Genomic DNA, 24910 nt, shown 5'->3' with positions numbered 1-24910 from the left:
GGAACTGCATCTGCGTGGTGCATCCAGCTGCAGCTTCTTGAAGACCGTGTTGGGGATCTGGAGCAGCAGCTGGATGACCTTTGGCTTGCATGGGAGAGAGAGTATACTATTGGAGTTACAGGGAAGTGGTCACCCTGAAGTTGAGGGAGGAGAGTAGCTGGGTGACTGCCAGGAGAAATGGAACTGTGAACAGGCAGTTAGCGCAGCACATGCCTCTGGCCATTCCCCTCAATAATAAGTATACTACTTTGGATACTGTTGTGCAGAATGATCTCCCAGGGGAATGCCACGGACACTGGGTTACTGGCACTGAGCATGGATTCGTGGTGCAGAAGGGAAAGAGGGAGAAGAGGAAAGTGGTAGTGATAGGGGACTCAATAGTCAGGGGAACAGACAGGAGATTCTGTGAACATGAACGGGACACCCAAATGGTATGTTACCTCCCTGATACCAGGGTCAGGGACAACTCAGATCGTGTCCACAGCATTTTGGAGGGGGAGAGAGAGCAGCCAGATGTCTTGGTACTTAATGGTACCAATGACACAGGAAAGAAAAGCAAAGAGGTTCTGAAGAGAGGATTTAGAGAGCTAAGCTGAAAGCTGAGAAGCAGGATATCCAAGGTAGTAATTTCTGGAATGCTACCTGTGCCATCAGCCAGTGAGGGTAAAAACTAGGTGATTTGGCAGATTAGTGTGTGGCTGAGAAGCTGGTGCAGGGAGCAGGGCTTCAGGTTCTTGGATCATTGGGATCTCTTCTGGGGGAGGTATGCCCTGTACAAAGGTGACAGATTGCACCTAAACCTGAGGGGAACCAATATTCTTACGAGCAGGTTTGTTAGAGCTGTTGGGAAGGGTTCAAACTAATTTGGCAGGGGTGTGGGAACAGAAGAGAAGGGACTCAGGATAGAATGAATGGTAAAAAAGCAAAGATAGCATGAAGTTAGACTGTCAGGGAGGGCAGGCAGATGACAGGACAAAATTGCAGGCAGCAGGGTGAGTATCAGTGCATTAGGGATGCAGAATCAAAAAACTTAGCAGATACAGCACTCAAAGTGTTATATCTCAATGCATGGAATATAAGAAACAAGGTGGATGATCTTGCTGCACTATTACAGATTGTCAGGTATGATGTGGCCATCACTGAATCGTGGCTGAAGGATGGTTGTAGTTGGGAGCTGAATGTCCAAGGTTACACATTGTATCGGAGGGATAGGATGGTAGGCAGAGGGGGTGGTGTGGCTCTGCTGGTAAAGAATGGCATCAAATTAGTAGAAAGATGTGAGATATGATCAGGAGACATAGGAGCAAAATTAGGCCATTCAGCCCATCGAGTCTACTCCACTATTCCATTATGGCTGATCCCAGATCCCACTCAACCCCATACAGCTGCCTTCTCACCATATCCTTTGATTCCCTGACCAACCCGGAAACGATCAACTTCCACTTTAAATATATGCACCGAAGTGGCCTCCACTGCAGTCTGTGACAGAGCATCCTACAGATTTACTACTCTCTGGCTAAAGAAAATTCCTCCTTACCTCTGTTATAACGGCTCGCCTCTCAATTATGAGGCTGTGCCCTCTAGTTCTGGATACCCTCACCATGGTAAACATCCTTGCCCCATCCACCTATGTTTTCAACATTCGGTGGGTTTCAATGAGATCCATAGAAAACATAGAACACAGAAAATCTACAGCACAATACAGGCCCTTCGGCCCATAAAGTTGTGCCAAACATGTCCCTACCTCAGAAATTACTAGGCTTACCTATAGCCCTCTATTTTACTAAGCTCCGTGTACCTATCTAAAAGCCTCTTAAAAGACCCTATTGTATCCACCTCCACCACTGTTGCCAGCAGCCCATTCCATGCACACACCACTCTCTGAGTAAAAAACTTACCCCTGACATCTCCTCTGTACCTACTCTCCAGCACCTTAAACCTGTGTCCTCTTGTGGCAACTATTTCAGCCCTGGGAAAAAGCCTCTGACTATCCACACAATCAATGCCTCTCATCATCTCGTACACCTCTATCAGGTCACCTCTCATCCTCCTTCGCTCCAAGGAGAAAAGGCCGAGTTCACTCAACCTATTCTCATAAGGCATGTTTCCCAATCCAGGCAACATCCTTGTAAATCTCCTCTGCACCCTTTACATCCCAAAGAGGAGGAAGTATTCTATAGGAAAGATGACACAACCATGGCTAACAAGAGAAATCAAAGCCACATAAAAGCCAAAGAGAGGGCATATAATAGAGAGAAAAAAATACTGGAAAGTTAATGGATTGTGAACCTTTTAAAAACCAATAGAAGGCAACAAAAAAGTCATTAAGAACGTAAAGATGGAATACCAAAGTAAGTTAGCCAATAATATCAAAGAATATAGGAAAAGTTTCTTCAGATACATGAAGTGTAAAAGAGAGACGAAAGTGGATATCAGACGTTGGAAAATTAGTTTAAGACCATATGACCATGAGATATAGGAGCAGAAGTAGGCCATTAGGTCCATCAAGTCTGCTCCTCCATTCAATCATGGCTGATCCAATTCTTCCAGTCATCCCCACTCCCCTGCCTTCATCCCATACCCTTTGATGCCCTGGCTCATCAAGAACCTATTTATCTCTGTCTTAAATACACCCAATGACTTGGCCTCCACAGCTGCTCATGGCAAAAAATTTCCACAGATTTACCATCCTCTGACTAAAGTAATTTCTCCACATCTCAGTTCTAAATGGATGCTCTTCAATCCTGAAGTCATGTCCTCTTGTCCTAGGCTCCTCTACCACGGGAAATAACTTTGCCATATCTAATCTGTTCAGGCCTCTTAACATTCAGAATGTTTCTATGAGATCCCCCCTCATTCTCCTGAACTCCTGGCTAAGTTTGCCGATGATACAAAGATAGGTGGAGGAGCAGGTAGTGTTGAGGAAACAGAGAGCCTGCAGAGAGACTTAGATAGTTTAGGGAAATGGGTAAAGAAGTGGCAAATGAAATACAACATTGGAAAGTGTATGGTCATGCACTTTGGTGGAAGAAATAAGCGGGCACACTATTATTTAGATGGGGAGAGAATTCAAAATGCAGAGATGCAAAGGGACTTGGGAGTCCTTGTGCAAGCTACCCTAAAGGTTAATCTCCAAGTTGAGTTGGTTGTAAAGAAGACGAATGAGATGTTGGCATTCATTTCTAGAGGTATAGAACATAAGAGCAGGGATGTGATGTTGAAGCTCTATAAGGCACCCGTGAGTCACACGGAGTATTGTGTGCAGTTTTGGGCTCCTTACTTTAGAAAGGATATACTGACATTGGAGAGGGTTCAGAGAAGATTCAAGAGAATGATTTCAGGAATGAAAGGGTTACTGTATGAGGAATGTCTGGCAGCTCTTTGGCTGTATTCCCTGGAGTTCAGGAGAATGAGGGGGGATTTCACAGAAACATTCCAAATGTTAAAAGGCCTGAACAGATTAGATAAGACAAAGTTATTTCCCATGGTAGGGGAGGCTAGGACAAGAGGGCAAAACTTCAGGATTAAAGGACACCCCTTTAGAACAGAGCTGAGGAGAAATTACTTTAGTCAGAGGGTGAATCTGTAGAATTTGTAGCCATAAGTGGCTGTGGAGGCTAAGTTATTGTGTACATTTAAGGCAGAGAGGTTCTTGATTAGTCAGGGCATCAAAGGGTATGGAGAGAAGGCAGGGGAGTAGGGATGGCTGGAAGAATTGGATCAGCCCACGATTGAATTGCAGAGCAGACTTGATGGGCTGAATGGCCTACTTCTGCTCCTATATCTTGTGGTCTTATAACCTACTAATTATAATCCTTTGGAAAGTGGGAGGAAACTGGAACACCCCGAGGAAACCCACATGGTCATGGGGAGAGCATACAAACTCCTTACAGACAGCAGCAGAAATTGAACCTAGGTAGTTGGCGCTGTAAAGTGTTATGATAATTGCTACACTGACATGCTGGCCTTCCCTGGCCTGCTGTGACCAGCAGGCACTGGAAGCAATGCAGGTCCTGGGACAACTGACAGAGTGAGGGATGGAGTCAGTACCTTACAGGCAGATAGAACCCTTTTGTTGTCAGCAGAGATGGCTACATCCATCACCCAATCATTGTGATCCTGTGAAGGGAAGAATGACAAGCTGGTTAATAGCAGTATATACCCTATCCCTCTGCTCCCAGACCTGCTTGTCTCTCTGACACCTGCAGGCCATTCAACCCCTCTTTCCTATGCTTGAGTTTCTGCTCTAGACCCTCCAGGACAGGTTACATTACTTGGAGTAAGGAATGCAGAGGTACAGGAGCCTGAAGTCACACACTCAGTATTTTAAGAACAGCTTCCTCCCCTTTGCCTTCAGATTTCTGAACACTGGGTCACTATTTGGATCCCTTTGTGTGCCATTTATTTAGTTTTTTAATGTATTTTTAGTTGTAATTTATAGTAATTTTTATGTATTGCTCTGAACTGGTGCACCGAAACAATAAATTTCATGGCATATGTCCATAATAATAAATCGGATTCTGTCTTCTCTTAGCTACTCTGACGACGCAGTACAGGAGGAGGCAGCTGGGGGGAACATTTCAAACACTAACAAGAATTCTGGCCAAGGATCACACAGGAATAAAATGAGGCCATTCAACCCATTGTGTCTGTTGTGTCCTTCCATCATGGCTGATTTATTATCCCTCTAAATTCCATTCTCACGCCTTCTCTCCATATCTTTTAATGCTCTGTCTAATCAGAAACCTATCCACCTCCACTTTAAAACTACCTAATTACTTCGCCTCCACAGATGTCTGTGGCAATGAATTCCACAGAAGCATCACGCTGTTGCTGAAGAAATACCTGGTTATCGCTGTTCTAATGGGAAGTCTGCTCTCGAAATGCTGCACCTTCTCTGTTGGATTAAGTGCAAAGTTGCTCCGAGCCTACCCACAGCCCCAGACCCAACGGCTCAAAGTCAATTTATTACCAAGGTATATATGGTACATGTCACCCTATACAGCCCCGAGATTCATTTTCTTGTGGGTGTTCACAGTAAGTACATAAAAACACAATAGAATCAATGAAAAACTGCACTCAATGTGTGAAAGACAACTGTGCAAAAAGCAAAAATAAACTTTAATGAATAAATAATAAATATGAAAAATGAGTCGTAGAGTCATTAAAAATGAGTCCAGTTCAGTTCAAAGTATGTTTATTATCAAAGTATGTATACATTATACAACTTTGAGATTCATCTCCTTACAAGAAACACCCAATGCGCAGAGAGAGAGAGAAAAAAAGAACAAATCCTTGAAACAATAAAAGTAAGCAAATAACATTCAGAACAAAAGTGAGTCTACAGATCTGATGCCAGGCACCAGTGCAGCCGGGACAGGCCACAGCCAGAGTTCAGCACAGAGCCAACTAAACATCGCAGAGCAGCGAGTACAACCAGCCCGACCCTCGCCTCTGGACCTAACACCCTGCCTTTTCAATTTGGCCTGGTATTTAGATCATCCAAATATCAGGCTGTTCCTCAAGGACCTGGGCCCTGTTGCTTCAATATCCTCAGGGCTTGGACCCTGCCACCACGTTTCAGCCTATACCCAACCTTTCCAAATCGGTCTGGCACTTAGATCGATCAAACCTTGCGTCTTTACTCGCTCTCAATTCTGGTGAATGAGCTTTGCCTCGTCTTCATTGTTTGCAGTGATCCTTTGAGAGTAATTCTACCACAAAAAGTGTTATCAAAAAGGTATTTAGTTGTATTCTTTATTTTGATAGCCGTCAATAAGTCGTTGCTTGGGCTTCACCTGTGGCATCTTAAACTGTTGAAGTGAGTGAAGTTACCATCAGGAGCCTGATGGTTTAGAGGTATTAGCTCTTCCTGAACCTGGTGGTGTGAGCCCTGAGGTTCCTGTACCTTCTTCCTGATGACAGCAGTGAGAAGAGGGTATGATCTGCATGATGTATGCTGCTTTGCTGTGACAGTGCTCCTTGTAGATGCGTTCAACCAGGGCTGTTTGGCCACTGGTGTGGAGTGAAGTATTGTCAGTGAGATATAGTCTTACAGACTGGAATCCCCAGCCAGCTGAGCTTTCCCTGTCAGCACCCTCCCCACCAGTGCCCCACCCCTCCCAACCCCACTGTTGTGGATCGACCTTCCCCTTGTTCCCTTCCTGCAGCAAAGACTATTGATCTACTGAATACTGAAAGGCCTAGATAGAGTGGATGTGAAGATGATGTTTCCTATGGTGAGTGAGTCTAGGGCCAGAGGATACAGCATGAGAACAGAGGGACATTCCTTTAGAACAGAGGTGACAAGGAATTTCTTTTCCCAGAGGGTAGTGAATCTTTGGAATTCATTGTCACAGATGGCTGTGGAGGTCAAGTCATTGGGTATACAGTATTTAACGTGGAAGTTGATAGGTTCTTGATTAGTCAGGGTATCAAAGGTAATGGGGTAAAGGCAAGAGAATGGGGTTGAGAAGGATAATAAATCAGCCATGATGGAATGGTGGAGCAAACTCGATAGGCTAAATGGTCTAATTCTGCTCCTGTTTTTTCTTAGCTTCGAGTACACCTGCACTCTGATCCACAGACTGGGGTGAGATGTTGACAGCCTGTGAAGGCATTGCTTCATATCCCAGCCCTAACCAGCTGAGCCATGACACAAGACCCTGCTTCAAAGATTTGCTTTATTTGTCACACGTACATTGAAACGTTCAGTGAAATGCATCGATTGGATCAATGGCCAACACTGCCTGAGCACTTGCCAGGGACAGCCCACAGTGTTGCCATGTTTCTGACGCTAACATAGCACACCCACAACTTACTGACCCTATCCCATATGTCTTTGGGATGTGGGAGAAAACTGGAGCACTAGGAATAAAGCAATGCAGTTATGGGGAGAACATAGAAACTCTTTACAGACTGCAGTGAGAATTGAATCACAATTCCAATCGCTAGCACTAGTGCTGTAAAGAGTTATACCAATCACCACACTAGCATGCCCCTTCTCATCCCTCCAGCCTGGGATGAACCCCCTCCCAATCTGGGACAGATCCCACAATCTAACAGTGCTCTGACTATAAGCAAGGTCAGCACCTTCAAGGCCAACTTCCTATACAGGCCAGTGGTGTCCCAGAGAGATACAGTTCGGTCATAGGATCCAGCCACAATCAGCTTAGCTGTGAGAATATCAGAGAGCAAAAGAGAATCTGTTAGAGCAGAAAAGTGGTAAAGGCAGCCGAACAAATCATCATCCCATCTCCATTCCTGCTCCCCATCACTGTCTACTCACCCCAGGGTTATAGATAGGGGAAATCAGCCAGGGTTCCTGCTCCCCATCACCGTCCAGTCACCTCAGGGTTAGAGAGAGGGGAAATCAGCCAGGGTTCCTGCTCCCCATCACTGTTCCATCACCCCAGGGTTATAGATAGGGTATATCAGCCAGGGTTCCTGCTCCCCATCACTGTCCACTCACCCCAGGGTTATAGATAGGGGAAATCAGCCAGGGTTCCTGCTCCCCATCACCGTCCAGTCACCTAGGGTTAGAGAGAGGGGAAATCAGCCAGGGTTCCTGCTCCCCATCACCGTCCAGTGACCCTGGGGTTAGAGAGAGGGGAAATCAGCCAGGGTTCCTGCTCCCCATCACCGTCCAGTGACCCTGGGATTAGAGAGAGGGGAAATCAGCCAGGGTTCCTGCTCCCCATCACTGTCCAGTGACCCTGGGGTTATAGAGAGGGGAAATCAGCCAGGGTTCCTGCTCCCCAACACTGTCCAGTGACCCTGGGGTTAGAGAGAGGGGAAATCAGCCAGGGTTCCTGCTCCCCATCACCGTCCAGTCACCCCAGGGTTAGAGAGAGGGGAAATCAACCAGGGTACCTGCTCCCCATCACCGTCCAGTCACCTCAGGGTTAGAGAGAGGGGAAATCAGCCAGGGTTTCTGCTCCCCATCACTGTCCAGTAATCCTGAAGTTATAAGGGGAGAGAAGGGTATCAGTCAAAATTGAGGGCGGAGAAATCAGAGTTCCTGCTCCCTACCACTGCCCAGTCACTCTGAGCTTAGAGAGCGGGTAGAGTATCAGTCAGGCTTCTTGCTCTCCATCAGCAGTTCCAGCAGTGTCTGTGGGTGATGGAAACTGTGGATGCTTTGAGTATTGGGAATATTGCAGGGTTCTGACTGAAACATCAACTGTTCCTCTCCACCACAGACAGAGCTCAACCTGCTGAGGTCCTCCTGTGGATACTTTGTTGATGCAGATCCCAGTGTCTGCCGTCTGCTGCCTCCATCCTGGGACACTCCAGTGGTCACCTCTGGTGACTGTGTAAAACTCACCATCTCTGGACATCACGCAGGAACTGATGCAGCCATCGTGACCACCTACAAGTCTCTGGGGTCCCTGCAGGCGGAACTGTCCCACTGAGATGTCCCAAATCAGCAACATCCTGTCCCAGGAAGCCGTGAGCAATGTGTTTCCCAGCTGGGTGAAGCAGCAATCTGACACCACATTACTGTGCCTGGAGGCAGGAATCGGGCATCAGTATGGCAGATGACAGTGGAGATAGGCAATGGGGATAGGGAGAGGGAAGGGAAGGGAGGTAAAGGGAGAGGAAGAATTGAGGGAGGAAAAGAGAAGCAGGTATTGATAGAGAGTGAGAGGTATAGAGAGAGAGGGAGGTATATATGGAGAGAGGGATGCAGAGGAAAGAGAGTAGAAGAGAAAAAACAAAAACAAAAGAAAAATAGGGGTAAGCTTTGCATTTCCAATCTACCACTCAGCATCAATGGTGTGGTTTGTTTGCACTAGAGAAACAAGACCAAACACAGAATGGGTGTTCAGTCACAGGGGTTCAGTCCTGAGATTCCCGTTGCTACCACTCTACTTCCCAATCTCACCCCTACCCTAATCAGTTTGTGACCGCTCCTACTGCTGTATTGAGGCCCCAACACAGGCCTGAGGAACATACTGACTGGTGTCCCCACTTCCTCAGACCATGTATGAGGACTGTGCAGAAACTGCAGGCACCCTAGCAGAGATATTGAAAACATTCTTAGCCATGGTTGACGTGCCAGAGGACTGGAGGATAGTTAATGTTGCTCCATTGTTTAAGTAAGGCAGGAAATTATAGGCCTGTGAGCCTGCCATCAGTAGTGGGAAAGTTATTGGAAGATATTTGCTTCCTTTTTGCACTACTTATTTAATTTAAATTTTAAATATATATTTCTTATTGTAATTTATAGCTGTCTTATTATTACATATTGCAATATATTGCTGCCACAAAACAACAGATTTCATGGCACATACCAGCTGATTGGGATTCTCAACAGACACAAAATGCTGGAGGAACTCAGCAGGCCAGGCAGCATCTACGGAGGGGAATAAACAGTCTGTATTTCAGGCCAAGACTTCATCAAGACACTAAATTTGAGGGCAGGGTGGAGCTGGAGGTGAAATTGATGAAATTGATGAGCTCAGCATGCAGAACCAATGCAGTCGGTAAATGTAGCACATAAAGAGTTGAGAAGCATTGCCAGTGTAGGCTTGGAACATGCACTGTTCCACGTACAAACAAAAAGGCAGGCATAGCTGGGGCCCATGAATGCATCTTGTCTTCATTTCAGCAACTCAATTTTTCATTGTTAATCTATATATTAATTGAACAAACCAAATTAACCAGGATTCCATAGAAACACTTGTGAAGTGAGAGCAAAGAATTGCTCCTTACAAACGTTTGTAGAATCAGTATGTTAGAGGAGTTAACTGGGAGCAGACTATGTCAGATATGGTCCAGTATCATCAGGAGGGGTTAATCAGAGATCTAATGGTTGGTCTCTCATGGTCTCAGAACACATTCTACACAATCAGAAAAGCTCACCATGCCTCTACTCTCTGTCGAGGCTGAAGAGAGCTGAACTATACACATCTATACTCATGTCATTCTACAGACAGCATCCTAACAAACTGCATCACTGCATGGTACGGAAACTGTACTGCGGCAGACAGGAAGTATCTACAACGGGTAGTCAAAACTGCCCAATGTATCATTGACATCAGCGTACCTGCCACCAAGAACCTATACAGTGCCTATAAAAAACATTCACACCCACCCACTCCGGAAGTTTTCATGTTTTATTATTTTACAACATTGAATCACAGTGGATTTAATTTGCCTTTTTTGACACTGATCAACAGAAAAGACTCTTTTGTGTCAAAGTGAAAACAGATCTCTACAAAGTGATCTAAATTAATTACAAATATAAAACACAAAATAATTGATTACATAAGTATTCACTCCCTTTAATATGACACACCAGATCATCACTGGTGCAGCCAGTTGGTTTTAGAAGTCACATAATTAGTTAAGGTGTCCTAGCTATATATAAACCAGTGTGCAGTCAAGGTGTTTCAATTGATTGTGGTAAAAATACAACTGGATCTGGAAGGTCCAACTGCTGGTGAGTCTGTATCCTGGCAAAAACTACACCATGAAGACAAAAGAACACTGCAAGCAACTCCGCGAAAAGGTTATTGAAAAGCACAAGTCAAGAGATGGATACAAAAACATTTCCAAGTCACTGAATATCCTTTGGAGTACAGTTAAATCAATCACCAAGAACTGGGAAGAAGATAGCTCAGCTGTAAATCTGCCTAGAGTGCACCATCCTCAAAAACTGAGTTACCGTGCAAGAAGGGGACTAGTGAGGGAGGCCACCAAGAGACCAATGATAACTCTGGAGGAGTTATAAGCTTCAGTGGCTGAGATGGGAGAGACTGCACATAAAACAACTATTGCCTGGGTGCTTCACCAGTCGCAGCTTTATGGGAGAGCGGCAAAGAGAAAGACACTGTTGAAAAAAAAAACTCACATGAAATCTCAGCTAGAGTTTGCTAAAAGGCTTGTGGAAACTCTGAAGTCAGCTGGAAGAAGATTCAATGGTCTGATGAAACCAAAGTTGAGCATTTTGGCCATCAGACTAAGCACTACATTTGGCGTAAGCTAAACACCATACATTATCAAGAACACACCATTCCTACCATGAAGCATGGTGGTGGCTGCATCATGCTGTGGGGATGTTTCACTGCAGCAGGCCCTGGAAGGCTTGTGAAGGTAGAGGGTAAAATGAATGCAGCAAAATACAAGGAAATCCTGGAGGAAAACCTGATGCAGTCTGCAAGAGAACCGTGACTTGGGTGAAGATCTGTTTTTCCAGCAAGACAATGACCCCAAGCATAAAGCCAAAGCTACACAGGAATTGCTTAAAAACAAGGAAGTTAATGTCCTGGAGTGGCCAAGTCAGAGTCCAGACCTCAATCCAATTGAGAATTTGTGGCTGGTCTTGAAAGGGGCTGTTCTGTTAGGATCCCTATGCAAAATGACAGAACTCGAGCAGTTTTGTAAAGAAGAATGGGGAAAAATTGCAGTGTCTAGATGTGCAAAGCTGATAGAGACCTATCCACACAGACTCAATTACTGCCAAAGGTGCATCTACTAAATACTGACTTGAAGGGGATGAATAGTTGGGCAATCATTTATTTTGTGTTTAATAATTGTAATAAATTTAGAGCAATTTGTAGAACTTTGTTTTCACTTTGACATGAGAGTCTTTTCTGTTGATCAATGTTGAAAAAGACAAATAAAATCCACTGTGATTCAATGTTGTAAAACAATAAAACATGAAAACTTCCAGAGGTGTTGGGGGGGGGGGGGGGTACAGGTGATTATTTTTTATAGGCATTGTATACTGAAAGGTGCTGGAAAAACATCATGACTACTTTATCAGTTCCTGTCAGTTACTTTATAGACATACAATCAATTCATGTATATAAATCAAAGCAAATTCAAGTTTAATTATCATTCAACCATCCATAGATACAGCTGAATGGAACAGTGCTCCTCAGGGGCCAAAGTGCAAAACATACACAGCACATTCAAAACAGTGTGCAAAAAGGCAGTCATGCAAAAAAGACATATATATAGCCCAAGTCCCTAAGCCATATGTCTCACAATTTGATAGTGCAGTTCCTGGCAGTGCACAGTCAAACATATGCATATAATATATAACCATATAACCATATAACAATCACAGCACGGAAACAGGCCATTCCGGCCCTCCTAGTCCGTGCCGAACTCTTAATCTCACCTAGTCCCACCTACCCGCACTCAGCCCATAACCCTCCACTCCTTTCCTATCCATATACCTATCCAATTTTACCTTAAATGACACAACTGAACTGGCCTCTACTACTTCTACAGGAAGCTCATTCCACACAGCTATCACTCTCTGAGTAAAGAAATACCCCCTCGTGTTTCCCTTAAACTTTTGCCCCCTAACTCTCAAATCATGTCCTCTCGTTTGAATCTCCCCTACTCTCAATGGAAACAGCCTATTCACGTCAACTCTATCTATCCCTCTCAACATTTTAAATACCTCGATCAAATCCCCCCTCAACCTTCTACGCTCCAATGAATAGAGACCTAACTTGTTCAACCTTTCTCTGTAACTTAAGTGCTGAAACCCAGGTAACATCCTAGTAAATCGTCTCTGCACTCTCTCTAATTTATTGATATCTTTCCTATAATTCGGTGACCAGAACTGTACACAATATTCCAAATTTGGCCTTACCAATGCCTTGTACAATTTTAACATTACATCCCAACTTCTGTACTCAATGCTCTGATTTATAAAGGCCAGCGTTCCAAAAGCCTTCTTCACCACCCTATCTACATGAGACTCCACCTTCAGGGAACTATGCACTGTTATTCCAGTGCATAGTGAATAATCCAGTCTGTTATTCCACTGATCAAACCTGGAGGGTAGAACTGATAGGATCTCAAGAGAGTGAGTTTGTTGAATACCTACAAAACGGGTTTTTAGAGCAGTTTGTCGTTGAACCTACTGGGGGATCAGTTATATTAGATTTGGTGTTATGTAATGAACCGAAGGTGATTACAGAGCTTAAAGGTAAAAGAACCCTTAGGAAGCAATGATCACAATATGATTGAGTTCAACTTGAAATTTGATAGGGAGAAAGTAAAGTCTGACATAGCAATATTTCAGTGGAGTAAAGGAAATTACAGTGGTATGCGAGAAGAGTTGGCCAAAGTAAATTGGAAGGAGCTGCTGGCAGGGATGACAGCAGAGTAGCAATGGCTTGAGTTTCTGGGAAAAATAAGGAAGGAGCAGGATAGATGTATTCCAAATACAAAAAATACTGAAATGGCAAAATGGTACAACTGTAGCTGACAAGGGAAGTCAAAGCTAATGTAAAAGCAAAAGAGAGGGCAAACAACAAAGCAAAAAATAGTAGGAAGACAGAGGATTGGGAAGCTTTTAAAAACTTACAGAGATTAACTTAAAATCATTAGAAAAAGATAAAATATGAAATATGAAAATATGAAAGCAAGCTAGCAAACAATATTAAAGTACCGGTAGATAGTAAGATTTTTCAAGCAGGTAAAAAATAAATAGAACTCAATGTGGATATAAGACTGCTAGAAAATGAGGCCAGAGAAATAATAATGGGAGACAAGGAGATGGCAGATGAATTAAATGAGCATTTTCCATCAGGCTTCACTGTGGAAGACACGAGCAGTGTGCCAGATGTTGAAGGGTATGAGGGAAGAGAAGTGAGTGCAGAAATTATTACAAGGTCAAAAAGTTGAGAGACCTAAGGGGTATGAGTCACTCGAGCCAGATGAACTGCACCCTATGGTTCTGAAAAGTAGTAGAGATTGTGGAAGGATTAGCAAAGAACTTTCAAAAATCATTGGACTCTGGCATGGTGCCAGAGGACCAGAAAATTACAAATGTTACTCCTCTCTTTAAGAAAGGAGAAAGCAGCAGAGGGGAAATTATAGACCAGTTAGCACAACCTCAGTGGTTGGGAAGATGTTGGAGTCAATTATTAAGGACGAGGTAATGGAATACTTGGTGACATGTGACAAGATCGGACAAAATCAGCATGGCTTCCTTAAAGGAAAATCTTGCCTGATGAACCTATTGGAATTCTTTGAAGAGATTGCAAGTAGGATAGATAAAGGGGTTGCATTAGATGTTGTACATTTGGATTTTCAGAAGGCCTTTGACAAGGTGCCACACGTGAGGCTGCTTACCAAGTTATGAGGTCTTGGTATTACAGGAAAGTTACTGGCATGGTTAAAGGGTTGGCTGATTGGTAAGAGGCAGCAAGTGGGAATAAAAGGATCCTTTTCTGGTTGGCTGCCAGTCAGTGTTGGGACCACTTCTTTTTATGCTGTATTTCAATGATTTAGATGATGGAATAGATGGCTTTGTTGTCAAATTTGCAGATGATACAAAGGTTGGTGGAGGGGCAGATAGTGTTGAGGAAACAGGTAGGCTACAGAAGGGCTTAGATTAGGAGAATGGGAAAGGAAGTGGCAAATGAAATACAAATGTTGGAAATGCATGGTCATGCACTTTGGTAGAAGAAATAAATGGGAGAAAATCCAAAAATCTGAGATGCAAAAGGACTTGGGAATTCTTGCACAAACACCCTAAAGGTTAACTTGCAGGTAGAGCTGGTGGTGAGGAAGGCAAATGCCATGTTTGCATTCATTTCAAGAGGTCTAGAATACAAGAGCAGTGATGTGATGCTGAGGCTCTATAAGGCACTGGTGAGGCCTCACCTTGAATATTGTGAACAGTTTTGGGCTCCTCATCCATGAAAAGATGTGCTGACATTGGAGAGGGTTCAAAGGAGGTTCACAAGGATGATTATGGGAATGAAAGGATTATCACAGAAGGATGGGTCTGTACTTGCTGGAATCTAGAAGGCTGAGGGGGTATCTCATTGAAACCTTTCAAATCAGAATCAGGTTTATTATCACCAGTATGTGACATGAAATTTGTTAATTTAATAGGAGCAGCTCGATGCAATACATAATATAGAAGAAAAAAATAATTGTAATAATAATAAGTAAATCTTATTCAGTATACTTTACACAGTATACATATATTGAATAGATTACAATCATGCAAAAAACAGAAATACTAAGTATTAAAAAATAAGTGAGGTAGTGTCCAAGGGTTCAGTGTCCATTTAGGAATCAGATGACAGAGGGGAAGAAGCTGTTCCTGAATCAGAGTGTGTGCCTTTAAGCTTCTACACCTCCTACCTGATGATAACAGTGAGAAAAGGCCATGCCCTGGGTGCAGGAGGTCCTTAATAATGGACACTGCCTTTCTGAGACACTGCTCCTTGAAGATGTCCTGGGTATTTTATAGGCTAGTACCCAAGATGGAGCAGACTACATTTACAACCCTCTGCAGCATCTTTCGGTCCTGTGCAGTAGCTTCCACCACCCCCCCCCCCCCCCCATACCAGACAGTGATGCAGCCTATCAGAATGTTCTCCATGGTATATCTATATAAGTTTTTGAGTGTATTTGTTGACATACCAAATCTCTTCAAACTCCTAATGAAGTACTGTCGCTGTCTTGCCTTCTTTATAACTGCATTGATATGTTGGGACCAGGTTAGATCCTCAAAGATCTTGACACCCAGGAACTTGAAGTTGCTCACTCTCTCCACTTCTGATCCCTCTATGAGGATTGGTATGTGTTCCTTCGTCCTACCCTTCCTGAAGTCCACAATCAGCTCTTTCATCTTACTGATGTTGAGTACCAGGTTGTTGCTGCGGCACCACTCCACTAGTTGGCATATCTCACTCCTGTATGCTCTCTCATCACCACCTGATATTCTATCAACAATGGTTGTATCATCAGCAAATTTATAGATGGTATTTGAGTTATGCCTAGCCACACAGTCATGGGCATTTTGAGAGTAGAGCAGTGGGTGAAACACACATCCCTGAGGTGCACCATGTTTTCATCAATCCGCACAGACTGTGATCTTCTGGTTAGGAAGTCAAGGATCCATTTGCAGAGGGAGGTACAGAGGCCCAGGTTCTGTAACTTCTCAATCAGGATTGTGGGAATGATGGTATTAAATGCTGAGCTATAGTCGATGAATAGCATCCTGACATAGGTGTTTGTATTGTCCAGGTGGTCTAAAGCCGCATGGAGAGCCATTGAGATTTCATCTACCATTGACGTATTGTGGCGATAGGCAAATTGCAACGAGTCCAGGTCCTTGCTGAGGCAGGAGTTCAGTCCAGTCATGGCCTAGACATGATAGATGTGGAAAGGCTATTTCCTATGGTGGAGGAAGACTAGGACAAGAGAACATGGTCTCAGAATAGAGGGGTGTCCATTTAAAAAAGAGACATTGAGCAATTTCTTTAGCCAGAGGGTGGTGAACTTGTGGAATTTATGACCACAGGCAGCTGTGGGGGCCAGGTCATTGGGTGTGTTTAAGGCAGAACTTGATAGGTTCTCGATCGGACTTGGCATCAAAGGAAACGGCAAGAAGTTTGGGGAGTGGGGCTGAGGAGGGGAAAAAAGAGTCAGTCATAATTGAATGGTAGAGCAGACTCGATGGGGCAAATGGCCTAATTCTGCTTCTATGCCTTACAGTCTCATGAAAAGTCTCAGCTCAAATCATCGCCTGTTTATTCCCCTCTACAGATGCTGCCTGACCTGCTGAGTTCTTCCACAATTTTTGAGGGAACCGTTTCTCAGGCACCCACTGTAAAGAGGAGACTGGTGCCCACAGCACCACACAGTTAATAGACAATAGACAGTAGGCGCAGGAGTAGGCCATTTGGCCCTTCTAGCCAGCACCACCATTCAATGTGATCATGGCTGATCATACACAATCAGTACCGCGTTCCTGCCTTCTCCCCATATCCCTTGACCCCGCTATCTGTAAGAGCTCTATCTAACTCTCTCTTGAAAGCATCCAGAGACTTGACCTCCACTGCCTTCTGGGGCAGAGCATTCCACACATCCACCACTCTCTGGGTGAAAAAGTTTTTCCGCATCACTGTTCTAAATATTCAGTTATACCGGACTCGAACATGACATCACAGCAACAGGTGCAGGCACAGCCAGGAAGGACCAGGGGTCACAAGTCATCAGCAATATGCAGGCACAGCCAGAGAATGCAGACCATAGACAATGGACCAGCAACACCATCTGAAACACCCCAGAGTGGGGGAATGTAAACTGTAAACCATGGATGTAGCACTACCTGAAACACCCAGACAGAGGGAATGGAGACCATAAACTGTGGACTAGCAGCACCACCCTAACTTCACCAGTCCAAACACACACACACACGCACGCACGCATAGCACCCACCTCTCCAGAGCCATGGTGTTTCTGTTTGCCAGCATGTCCCAGATGCGAGCCGTGCGGTCACAGGATGTGGAGGCTACGCGTTGTCCATCAGGACTGAACCGACACCTGGTCACAGTACTGCGGTGCTGATCTGTGCCGACAAACATCAGACAGAAGGTAGCTCTGTGCGCGGGGAGGGGGTGTGGGATAGGATGCATCATAGCGGAGGAACGAGTGAGGCACGGAGGCAACAAGAGGGCAAGGTTTTGATTGAGGGGGAGATTCAGACAGGGAGTGGCAATTTTGGACAATAGCTGAGCAGTGGGTGACAAAGGGTGGGATCCAGATGGGAGGTGTGGGGGTATCACTCAATAGATAGGTAGTGGGAGCTGATGCAAGGAGGAGAGGGGCAGGTGCAGACGGTGGGTGAGGGCCATGGTGTCCACCCAGCAAATCTAATATTGATAAGCACAGAAAGAGCCCACCAGACCCTTCTGACTAAAGACACCCCAACACTGAGGATTACGGTAAAGGGAATATAGGAAGAAAGTAGGAAAGCACCTCCCTCTACTTACCCTCCACTCTTTCCCCACACCCTCAACACCTCTTTTTCCCTCTCCCCCCTCTCTTCCCCTACCCCTTGCCTTTCAGACTGAGGACAGAACTCCCGGACTCGGCTGCTTTCACGTAGACTGCATTGTCGATGTCGCTCCCACACACAACATGTTTTCCATCGGGGGAAATATCACAGCAGGTCAGGGGTCGGCAGTGAACAACGGCCCACTGCGGGGGAACAGGAACCAGGGTCAGACAGGAGACACAGTCATTCAGCCCATCAGCCTGCTGGCTTCTCAAAACATTTCCCATTTCCTGTCCAGCCACTTCCCATGGAAATTCCTGCTCATCCATCCAATCCCACCCTCCCTGCCCATGTTTGAACGTTGTCCACACATTCCAGGCCATAGGGACATAGACAGGAGGAGGATCCCACTGCTGATGACCTTCAGCATCACCCCCCACCCTGGTTTCTATGGCAGCAGTGCAAAGCACAATGATAAAACTTCGCTGAGGAGATATGTGTTAGAGTTGAGATTACAAGCCAGCTGTGTGTGTAGAGTGAGTGCTTACTATCCCCGTATAGAAGACTTCAAACAGAAGAATCACCAAAAAACACATACCAGAACTTTGCCAGTTTCAACATCCCAACACTTCAATGACTTGTCCCAAGAGCAAGTGAACAGTCTGCAGTTGGAAACAAAACCAAGGTCAGGCTGGTTCTAGAGGCAATTGAACATCTAGTGATGTCAGAGTCAATTTAATATCACTGGCTATGTTGGGAAATCTGTTATTTTACAGCAGCAATACATAATAATAACTATAAATTACAATAAGATTACATATAACACCTTGGGAAAGGGTTCACTGCTAACGTAATGGTCTTTCTGTAGAAGCAATGTTTGTGTTATGGTTAGAGATATTGAGTGCTTTGGAATGTGAGCTGGGGCTTTTGTTTGGCGGGAAAGGATGAGAGAAGATGCTGGAGAGAACCGATCATAGGATACGACCTGGTGGGGAGATCGTGATTCAAGGGAGCCGGGCGGCAAGGTTGATTGAGAATCGGCAAATTGAGCACATTTGACAGTTTAATTATAATGGATTCTTTTTGTTTTCTTTGCTTTGCTTTACTAACCTTTTAATTAAGATTCATATGTAGAATTATTTTAATTGTATACAGTGTGCTGTCTGTTGTTTCTTGGCAACGAGTTGTAACAGGGTAGCATCCACACAAACCGGGGTTTGGGGTAGGAGAGCCATCTCAATCTCACGGGTTTAGCGGGACCAGAGTCTGTATTCCCTATATATATATATATATATACACACACACACACACACACACATATACATACATACATATGAGCATATATTTAATCTTATATATACAGACACACACATATGTAGATGTAGATATATATATAATTAAGTAGCACTAAAAGGGAACAAAAAAAGAAAAAAGTAATGAGGTGGTGCACATGGTTTCAATATCTATTCAGAAATCTGATGGAAGAGGGGAAGGAGCTGTTCCTGAAACACTGAGTGTATGCCTTCAGGCTCCTGTACCTCATCCACAATGATAGAAATGAGAAGAGGGCATGTCCTGGGCGACAGGGGTTCTTAACGATGGATGCCACCTTTTTAAAGTACCGCCTTTGAAGGTGACCTCAATACTAGGAAGGCTAGTGCCCATGATGGAGCTGGTGAGTTTACAACCCTTTGTAGCTTTTTCTGATCCTGTGCAGTGGCTCCTCCAATACCAGACAGTGATGCAACCAGTTAGAATGCTCTCTATGGTATATCTGTAGAAATTTGCAAAAGTCTTAGGTAACATACCAACTCCTAATGAAATACAGCAAATGTCATCCTTTCTTTGTGATTGCATCAATATGTTGGGCCCAGGATAGATCCTTGGAGATGTTGATACCCAGGAATGTGAAACTGCTCACCCTTTCCACTGCTGATCTCTCAATGAGGACTGGTGTGTGTTCCCTCAACTTCAGCTTCATGAAGTCCACAATCAATTCCTTGGTCTTACTAATGTTGTCTCATCACCACTCAACAAGTTGATCTGTCTCACTCCTGTCCTGTTGAAGCCGCCTTCTGCTTGTCTGTGTGGGGTCTCACAGCACAGCCGTGTGCTTTCCCCTGCATGCTGTAGTCCACATCCCAAAGCCATATAGGTTGGAAGATTACTGGGGTATTGTACATTGTCCCTAGTGTGTCAACAATCTCTTCAGCTATCTCTTTCAGAACCCTGAGTATAGTCTAACTGGTCCAGGTGACTTATTTATATTGTTTCCCAAGCACCATTTCCCTAGTCATAACAAGTGCACTCACCCCTGTCCTGACACTCTCGAACTTCCAACATACTGCTAGCATCTTCCACAATTAAGACTGATGCAAAATACTTATTCAGTTCACTTGGTATTTCCTTGTCCCCCATTACTATATTGCCTGTGCCTTTTCCCAGCAGTCCCATATCTATTCTTGCCTCTCTTTATATATCTGAAAAAAGCCTTTGGTATCCTCTTTAATAGCATTGGCTCTCTTACCTTCATATTTCATCTTTTCCCTCCTTAAGGCTTTTCAATTGACTTCTGTTTGGTTTTAAAAGCTTCCCAATATTCTAACTTCCCACTAATTTTTGCTCTATTATATGTCCTCCCTTTTACTTTTATGTTGGCTTTTTCTTCCCTTGTCAGCCACTGTTACATCATCCTGCATTTAGAATATTTCTTCTTCTTTGAGACGTATATATCCTGAACCTCCCAAATAGCTTCCAGAAATTCCAGCCATTGCTACTCTGCCTTGAGACCTGCTCGTGCTCCCTTCCAATTAACTTTGGCCAGTTCCTCTCTCACTTCCATAATTCCTTTTACTCCACTGTAATACTGATACATTGACTTTAGCTTCTCCCTTTCAAATTGCAGGGTGAATCTTACCATATTAGGATTACGGTCTCCCAAGGGTTCCTTTACTTTAAACTCCCTAATCAAATCAGGATCATTACACAACACCCAATCACGACTAGCTGATCCCTTAGTGGGCTCACTTACAAACTGTTCTAAAAATCCATCTTGTAGGCATTCTACAAATTCTCTATCTTGGGATCCAGCACCAACCTGATTTTCCCAATCTATCTGCATATTGAAATCCCACTACAATATTTCTATCACCTGTTGTAATATGTAGACCATTTGTAGTCATCTTTGCTACTGTTCGGAGGTCAGTATATAACCTTCATCAGGGCCTTTTTACCCTTGCAGTTCCTTAACTCTACTCACAACGATTCTACATCTTCTGACTCTATGTCACCCCTTTCTAATGATTTGATTTCATTTTTTTTAACCAACAGAGCTTCACCACCCTCTCTGCCTAGCTGACTGTCTTTACAATACAATCTGTATCCTTGGATTTTAAGCTCCCAACTATGATCTTCTTTCAGGCACATCTCAGTGATGCCCACAACATCATACTTGCAAATTTCTAACTGCTCTACAAGATCATCTACCATATTTCGTATACTGCATACATTCAAATATAACACCTTCAGTCCTGTATTCATCACCCTTTTTGATTTTGTTCCCATTAGCAATTTTGCCCTATCATCTGTATCCTTGCTGGCAGTCACTGTCTCTGCCTATATACCAACTGCCCTATCACTCAGAGTCTCATACCCTTGCCAAATGAGTTTAAACCCTCCCCAACAGCTCGAGCAAACCTGCCCATGAGGATATTGGTCCCTCTTAGGTTCAGGTGTAACCTGTCTCTTTTGCACAGGTTGTACCTTCTCCAGAGGAGATCCCAATGATCAAGAAAACTGACGAAATGCCCCTGCACAAGTTCCTCAGCCACACAATTATCTGCCAAATCACTCTATTCTTACCCTCACTGGCACGTGGCCCAGGCAGCAATCCAGAGATTATTACACTGGAGATCCTGCTTTTTAGCTTTTTACATAACTCCCTAAATTCTCTCTTCAGGACCTCCTCGCTTTTCCTACTTATGTCATTAGTGCTGATATGTACCAAGACTTCTGACCACTCACCTTCTCTTTTTAGAATGCCTGAGATGGTCCTGACCCTGGCACCTGGGAGGCAACATACTATCCGGGTGTCTCTATCACATCCACAGTATCTCGTCTCCTCTTCTAACCAGGTAATAATCCCATCTTTTAAAGGACCATGTCTAAAGCTGGACTCAGTAGCCAAACAGATGCAAAAGAATGTTTTCTGAAGCTGCAGTACTACAGAGTGAGATTGTGGGTGTGAGGGTACAACAGTATAAAATACACACCAGCCTCAGTAACACATACTTGCACGTCCTGATCCGTGTACATCCCCAGATGCAAACTCTGGTCCATGTATAGCCCGTAGACCTGCACGTACTATGTACTTACACATACGTATATGTACTAACACACATGCACAAGAATGCAACTCTCACACACACACAACCCCTGATCCCTACTGTTACGTACCCCGTAACTGGGTCACTTACCAGCAAAGATAGAGAGGTCCGTTGAAGTCTGATGGTACTATTTTAAACAGTATTTATTGATAGAAATACACAAAAATAATATCAATGCAAACACACAGATAATATACGTCGTCAATACTAAATCTAAAAGCGCGGGTATAATAATAATCAATAAGAAATAAGCTGTATCGTTGTCTAAGGGATAATGAATTGTCCGATGGAAATATATAGTTCGTTCAGTTCATACAGGCTGCCGCCGTTGGGGACCCTGTGTGGCAATTGTTGGAGAGAGAGAGAGATGGGTTAAAACTTGCCCATTCTGTTTATGATGTCAATCCTTCGAGAGTCGTTGAGAGTTGAGTTCCCTGTTGTTAGCTAAAAACCGTTTTTTCCGTGGCAAAGGTCACCGATTCCGGGCAAATGGAAGCGGACGCACTTGGCCTTCCACCGGCTTTCGCTATTACAGGATTGCTAGCGTTTCTTCTGGTGCGTCTGAGGGGCTGTTCCCACAGACCCTCTTTTTATCCTGACTCACAGGGTCTCAGGTGTCAATCAGGTTGGGGATGATGCAATCCCTCCACCAACCTCCTCCTTGGTTCATTGCCTGGGGCTTTGATTGCATCGTCCAGGATGCAATACACAAGTCCGTCTCCAAGAGACAATAGCCGGTATCAATGGGTCTGCCTTTCGGAGGCCAGGACACATTCTAACCCTTTTGTGGATTCTGCATGTCTCTCATTTCCTGTGTCTCCTGAATTGACTCAATAGTGATCTTGCGATTCTCACAAAGGAGGGGGCTACCCCCGCACCATTCGGCCCCTCAGAGCTGTGGTACATTCATAACACCACAAACATGTAAATGTGCTAACACACAGGTACACGCATACACCACTCACACACAAACACACAACCCCTGATCCCCCCACCACACACACGTATATGTACAAACACGCCCATGCCTGCACCATCACACACCTACACGTACACACATTCAGTCTCCCTGTGCCAGTGTGCAGTATGGTTGGTTCAATGTCTCTGCCACAGGCCCTAGCTGGGCAGTGGAAAGCTCACCTTTCATTGTCGGGACTCACGCAGCACTCGGTGACTGGGGCAGAGTGCAGCCCAAAGACAGAGATATGAGCTCCAGTTGACACGTCCTGCAGGAGGCAAATGAGAAACACTCCGTCACCCTTGGCATCTCACACATGACAAACAGAACAAGTGCTACACCTGCCCTTACACTTCCTCCCTCACCACCATTCAGGGCCCCAGTCCTTCCAGGTGAGGCGACACTTCACCTGTGAGTCGGCTGGTGTGGTATACTGCGTCTGGTGCTCCCGGTGTCACCTTTTATATATTGGTGAGACCTGACACAGACCGGGAGACTGTTTCGCTGAACACCTACGCTCTGTCCACCAGAGAAAGCAGGATCTCCCAGTGGCCACACATTTTAATTCCACGTCCCATTCTGATATGTCTATCCATGGCCTCCTCTACTGTCAAGATGAAGTCACACTCAGGTTGGAGGAACAACACCTTATATACCGGCTGGGTAGCCTCCAACCTGATGGCATGAACATTGACTTCTCTAACTTCCGTTAATGCCCCTCCTCCCCTTCTTACCCCATCCCTGACATATTTAGTTGTTTGTTTTTTTCTCTCTCTCTGCCCATCACTCTGCCTGTTCTCCATCTCTCTCTGGTGCTCCCCTCCCCCTTTCTTTCTCCCGAGGCCTCCCGTCCCATGATCCTTTCCCTTCTCCAGCTCTGTATCACTTTTGCCAATCACCTTTCCAGCTCTTAGCTTCACCCACCCCCTCTGGTCTTCTCCTATCATTTCGCATTTCCCCCTCCCTCTCCTACTTTCAAATCTCTTAGTATCTTTCCTTTCAGTTAGTCTTGACAAAGGGTCTCTGCCCGAAACGTCAACAGCGCTTCTCCCTATAGATGCTGCCTGGCCTGCTGTGTTCCACCAGCATTTTGTGTGTGTTGTTTGAATTTCCAGCATCTGCAAATTTCCTCGTGTAAGATAATTACAGATGGGTCATTTATCTGTTGATCAACAGCAACTGATCAAGGGCTAAGGTCTCAATGTAGGTTACATAAGAACATAAGAAACAGGAGCAGGAGTAGGATATCTGGCCCGTGGAGCCTGCTCTGCCATTCAATAAGATAATGGCTGATCTGGCCATGGACTCATCTCCACCTACCTGCCTTTTTCCCATAACCTTCAATTCCCCTACAATGCAAAAATCTATCCGACCTTGTCTTAAATATATTTACTGAGGTAGCCACCACTGCTTCATTGGGCAGAGAATTCCACAGATTTACTACTCTTTCGGTTGATGGAAGTAGGCAGTTTAAATTATTCAGCATGGACAAGATGGTCCAAAGGCCCTGTTCCTGTGCTGCACTTTTCTATGATTCTAAGGGTCAACAGTCATTGCTTGCTAGTCAACAGTCACTGCTACTGAGTCAACAGAAGAAGATGAACTAGAATTCACTGTGTGTATCGCAGCAATCTCAGTCTGAGCCACAGCTCCAAAGCTAATCCCCTAAAGCAAAATGCCGCTTTTGTAGTAAGAAAGGAGTTAGAAGTTGCCGGTATAGGAAACAAGATGGACAGCAGAGACGAACTCTACAGAAACGTCATTCCCTTGCCTTGCAACAGTTTAACACGGTTT

The 24910-nt window shown here is 44.6% G+C and overlaps 1 protein-coding gene across 6 annotated transcripts in view; it reads right to left on the bottom strand.

Moving 5' to 3' along the window:
* Positions 1-24910, bottom strand: part of LOC140740896 (uncharacterized) — a 51765-nt gene that overhangs the window by 14367 nt on the left and 12488 nt on the right. For 4 of the 6 annotated variants that reach the window (XM_073070511.1, XM_073070508.1, XM_073070513.1 and 1 more), the window contains exons 3-9: positions 23299-23384; positions 18372-18435; positions 17831-17976; positions 17215-17376; positions 8327-8508; positions 7093-7175; positions 4051-4119 (exon numbers count right to left, since the gene is read on the bottom strand). In XM_073070511.1, the coding sequence (XP_072926612.1) occupies positions 4051-4119; positions 7093-7175; positions 8327-8508; positions 17215-17376; positions 17831-17976; positions 18372-18435; positions 23299-23384 (792 nt within the window). The remainder of the gene's footprint in view (positions 1-4050; positions 4120-7092; positions 7176-8326; positions 8509-17214; positions 17377-17830; positions 17977-18371; positions 18436-23298; positions 23385-24910) is intronic. The other 2 variants (XM_073070509.1, XM_073070514.1) reach the window with 1 other exon arrangement.

This window comes from Hemitrygon akajei, chromosome 17, assembly GCF_048418815.1.
Source record: "Hemitrygon akajei chromosome 17, sHemAka1.3, whole genome shotgun sequence".
Lineage (NCBI taxonomy): Eukaryota > Metazoa > Chordata > Chondrichthyes > Myliobatiformes > Dasyatidae > Hemitrygon > Hemitrygon akajei.
This window is presented reverse-complemented; position numbering and strand designations above follow the sequence as displayed.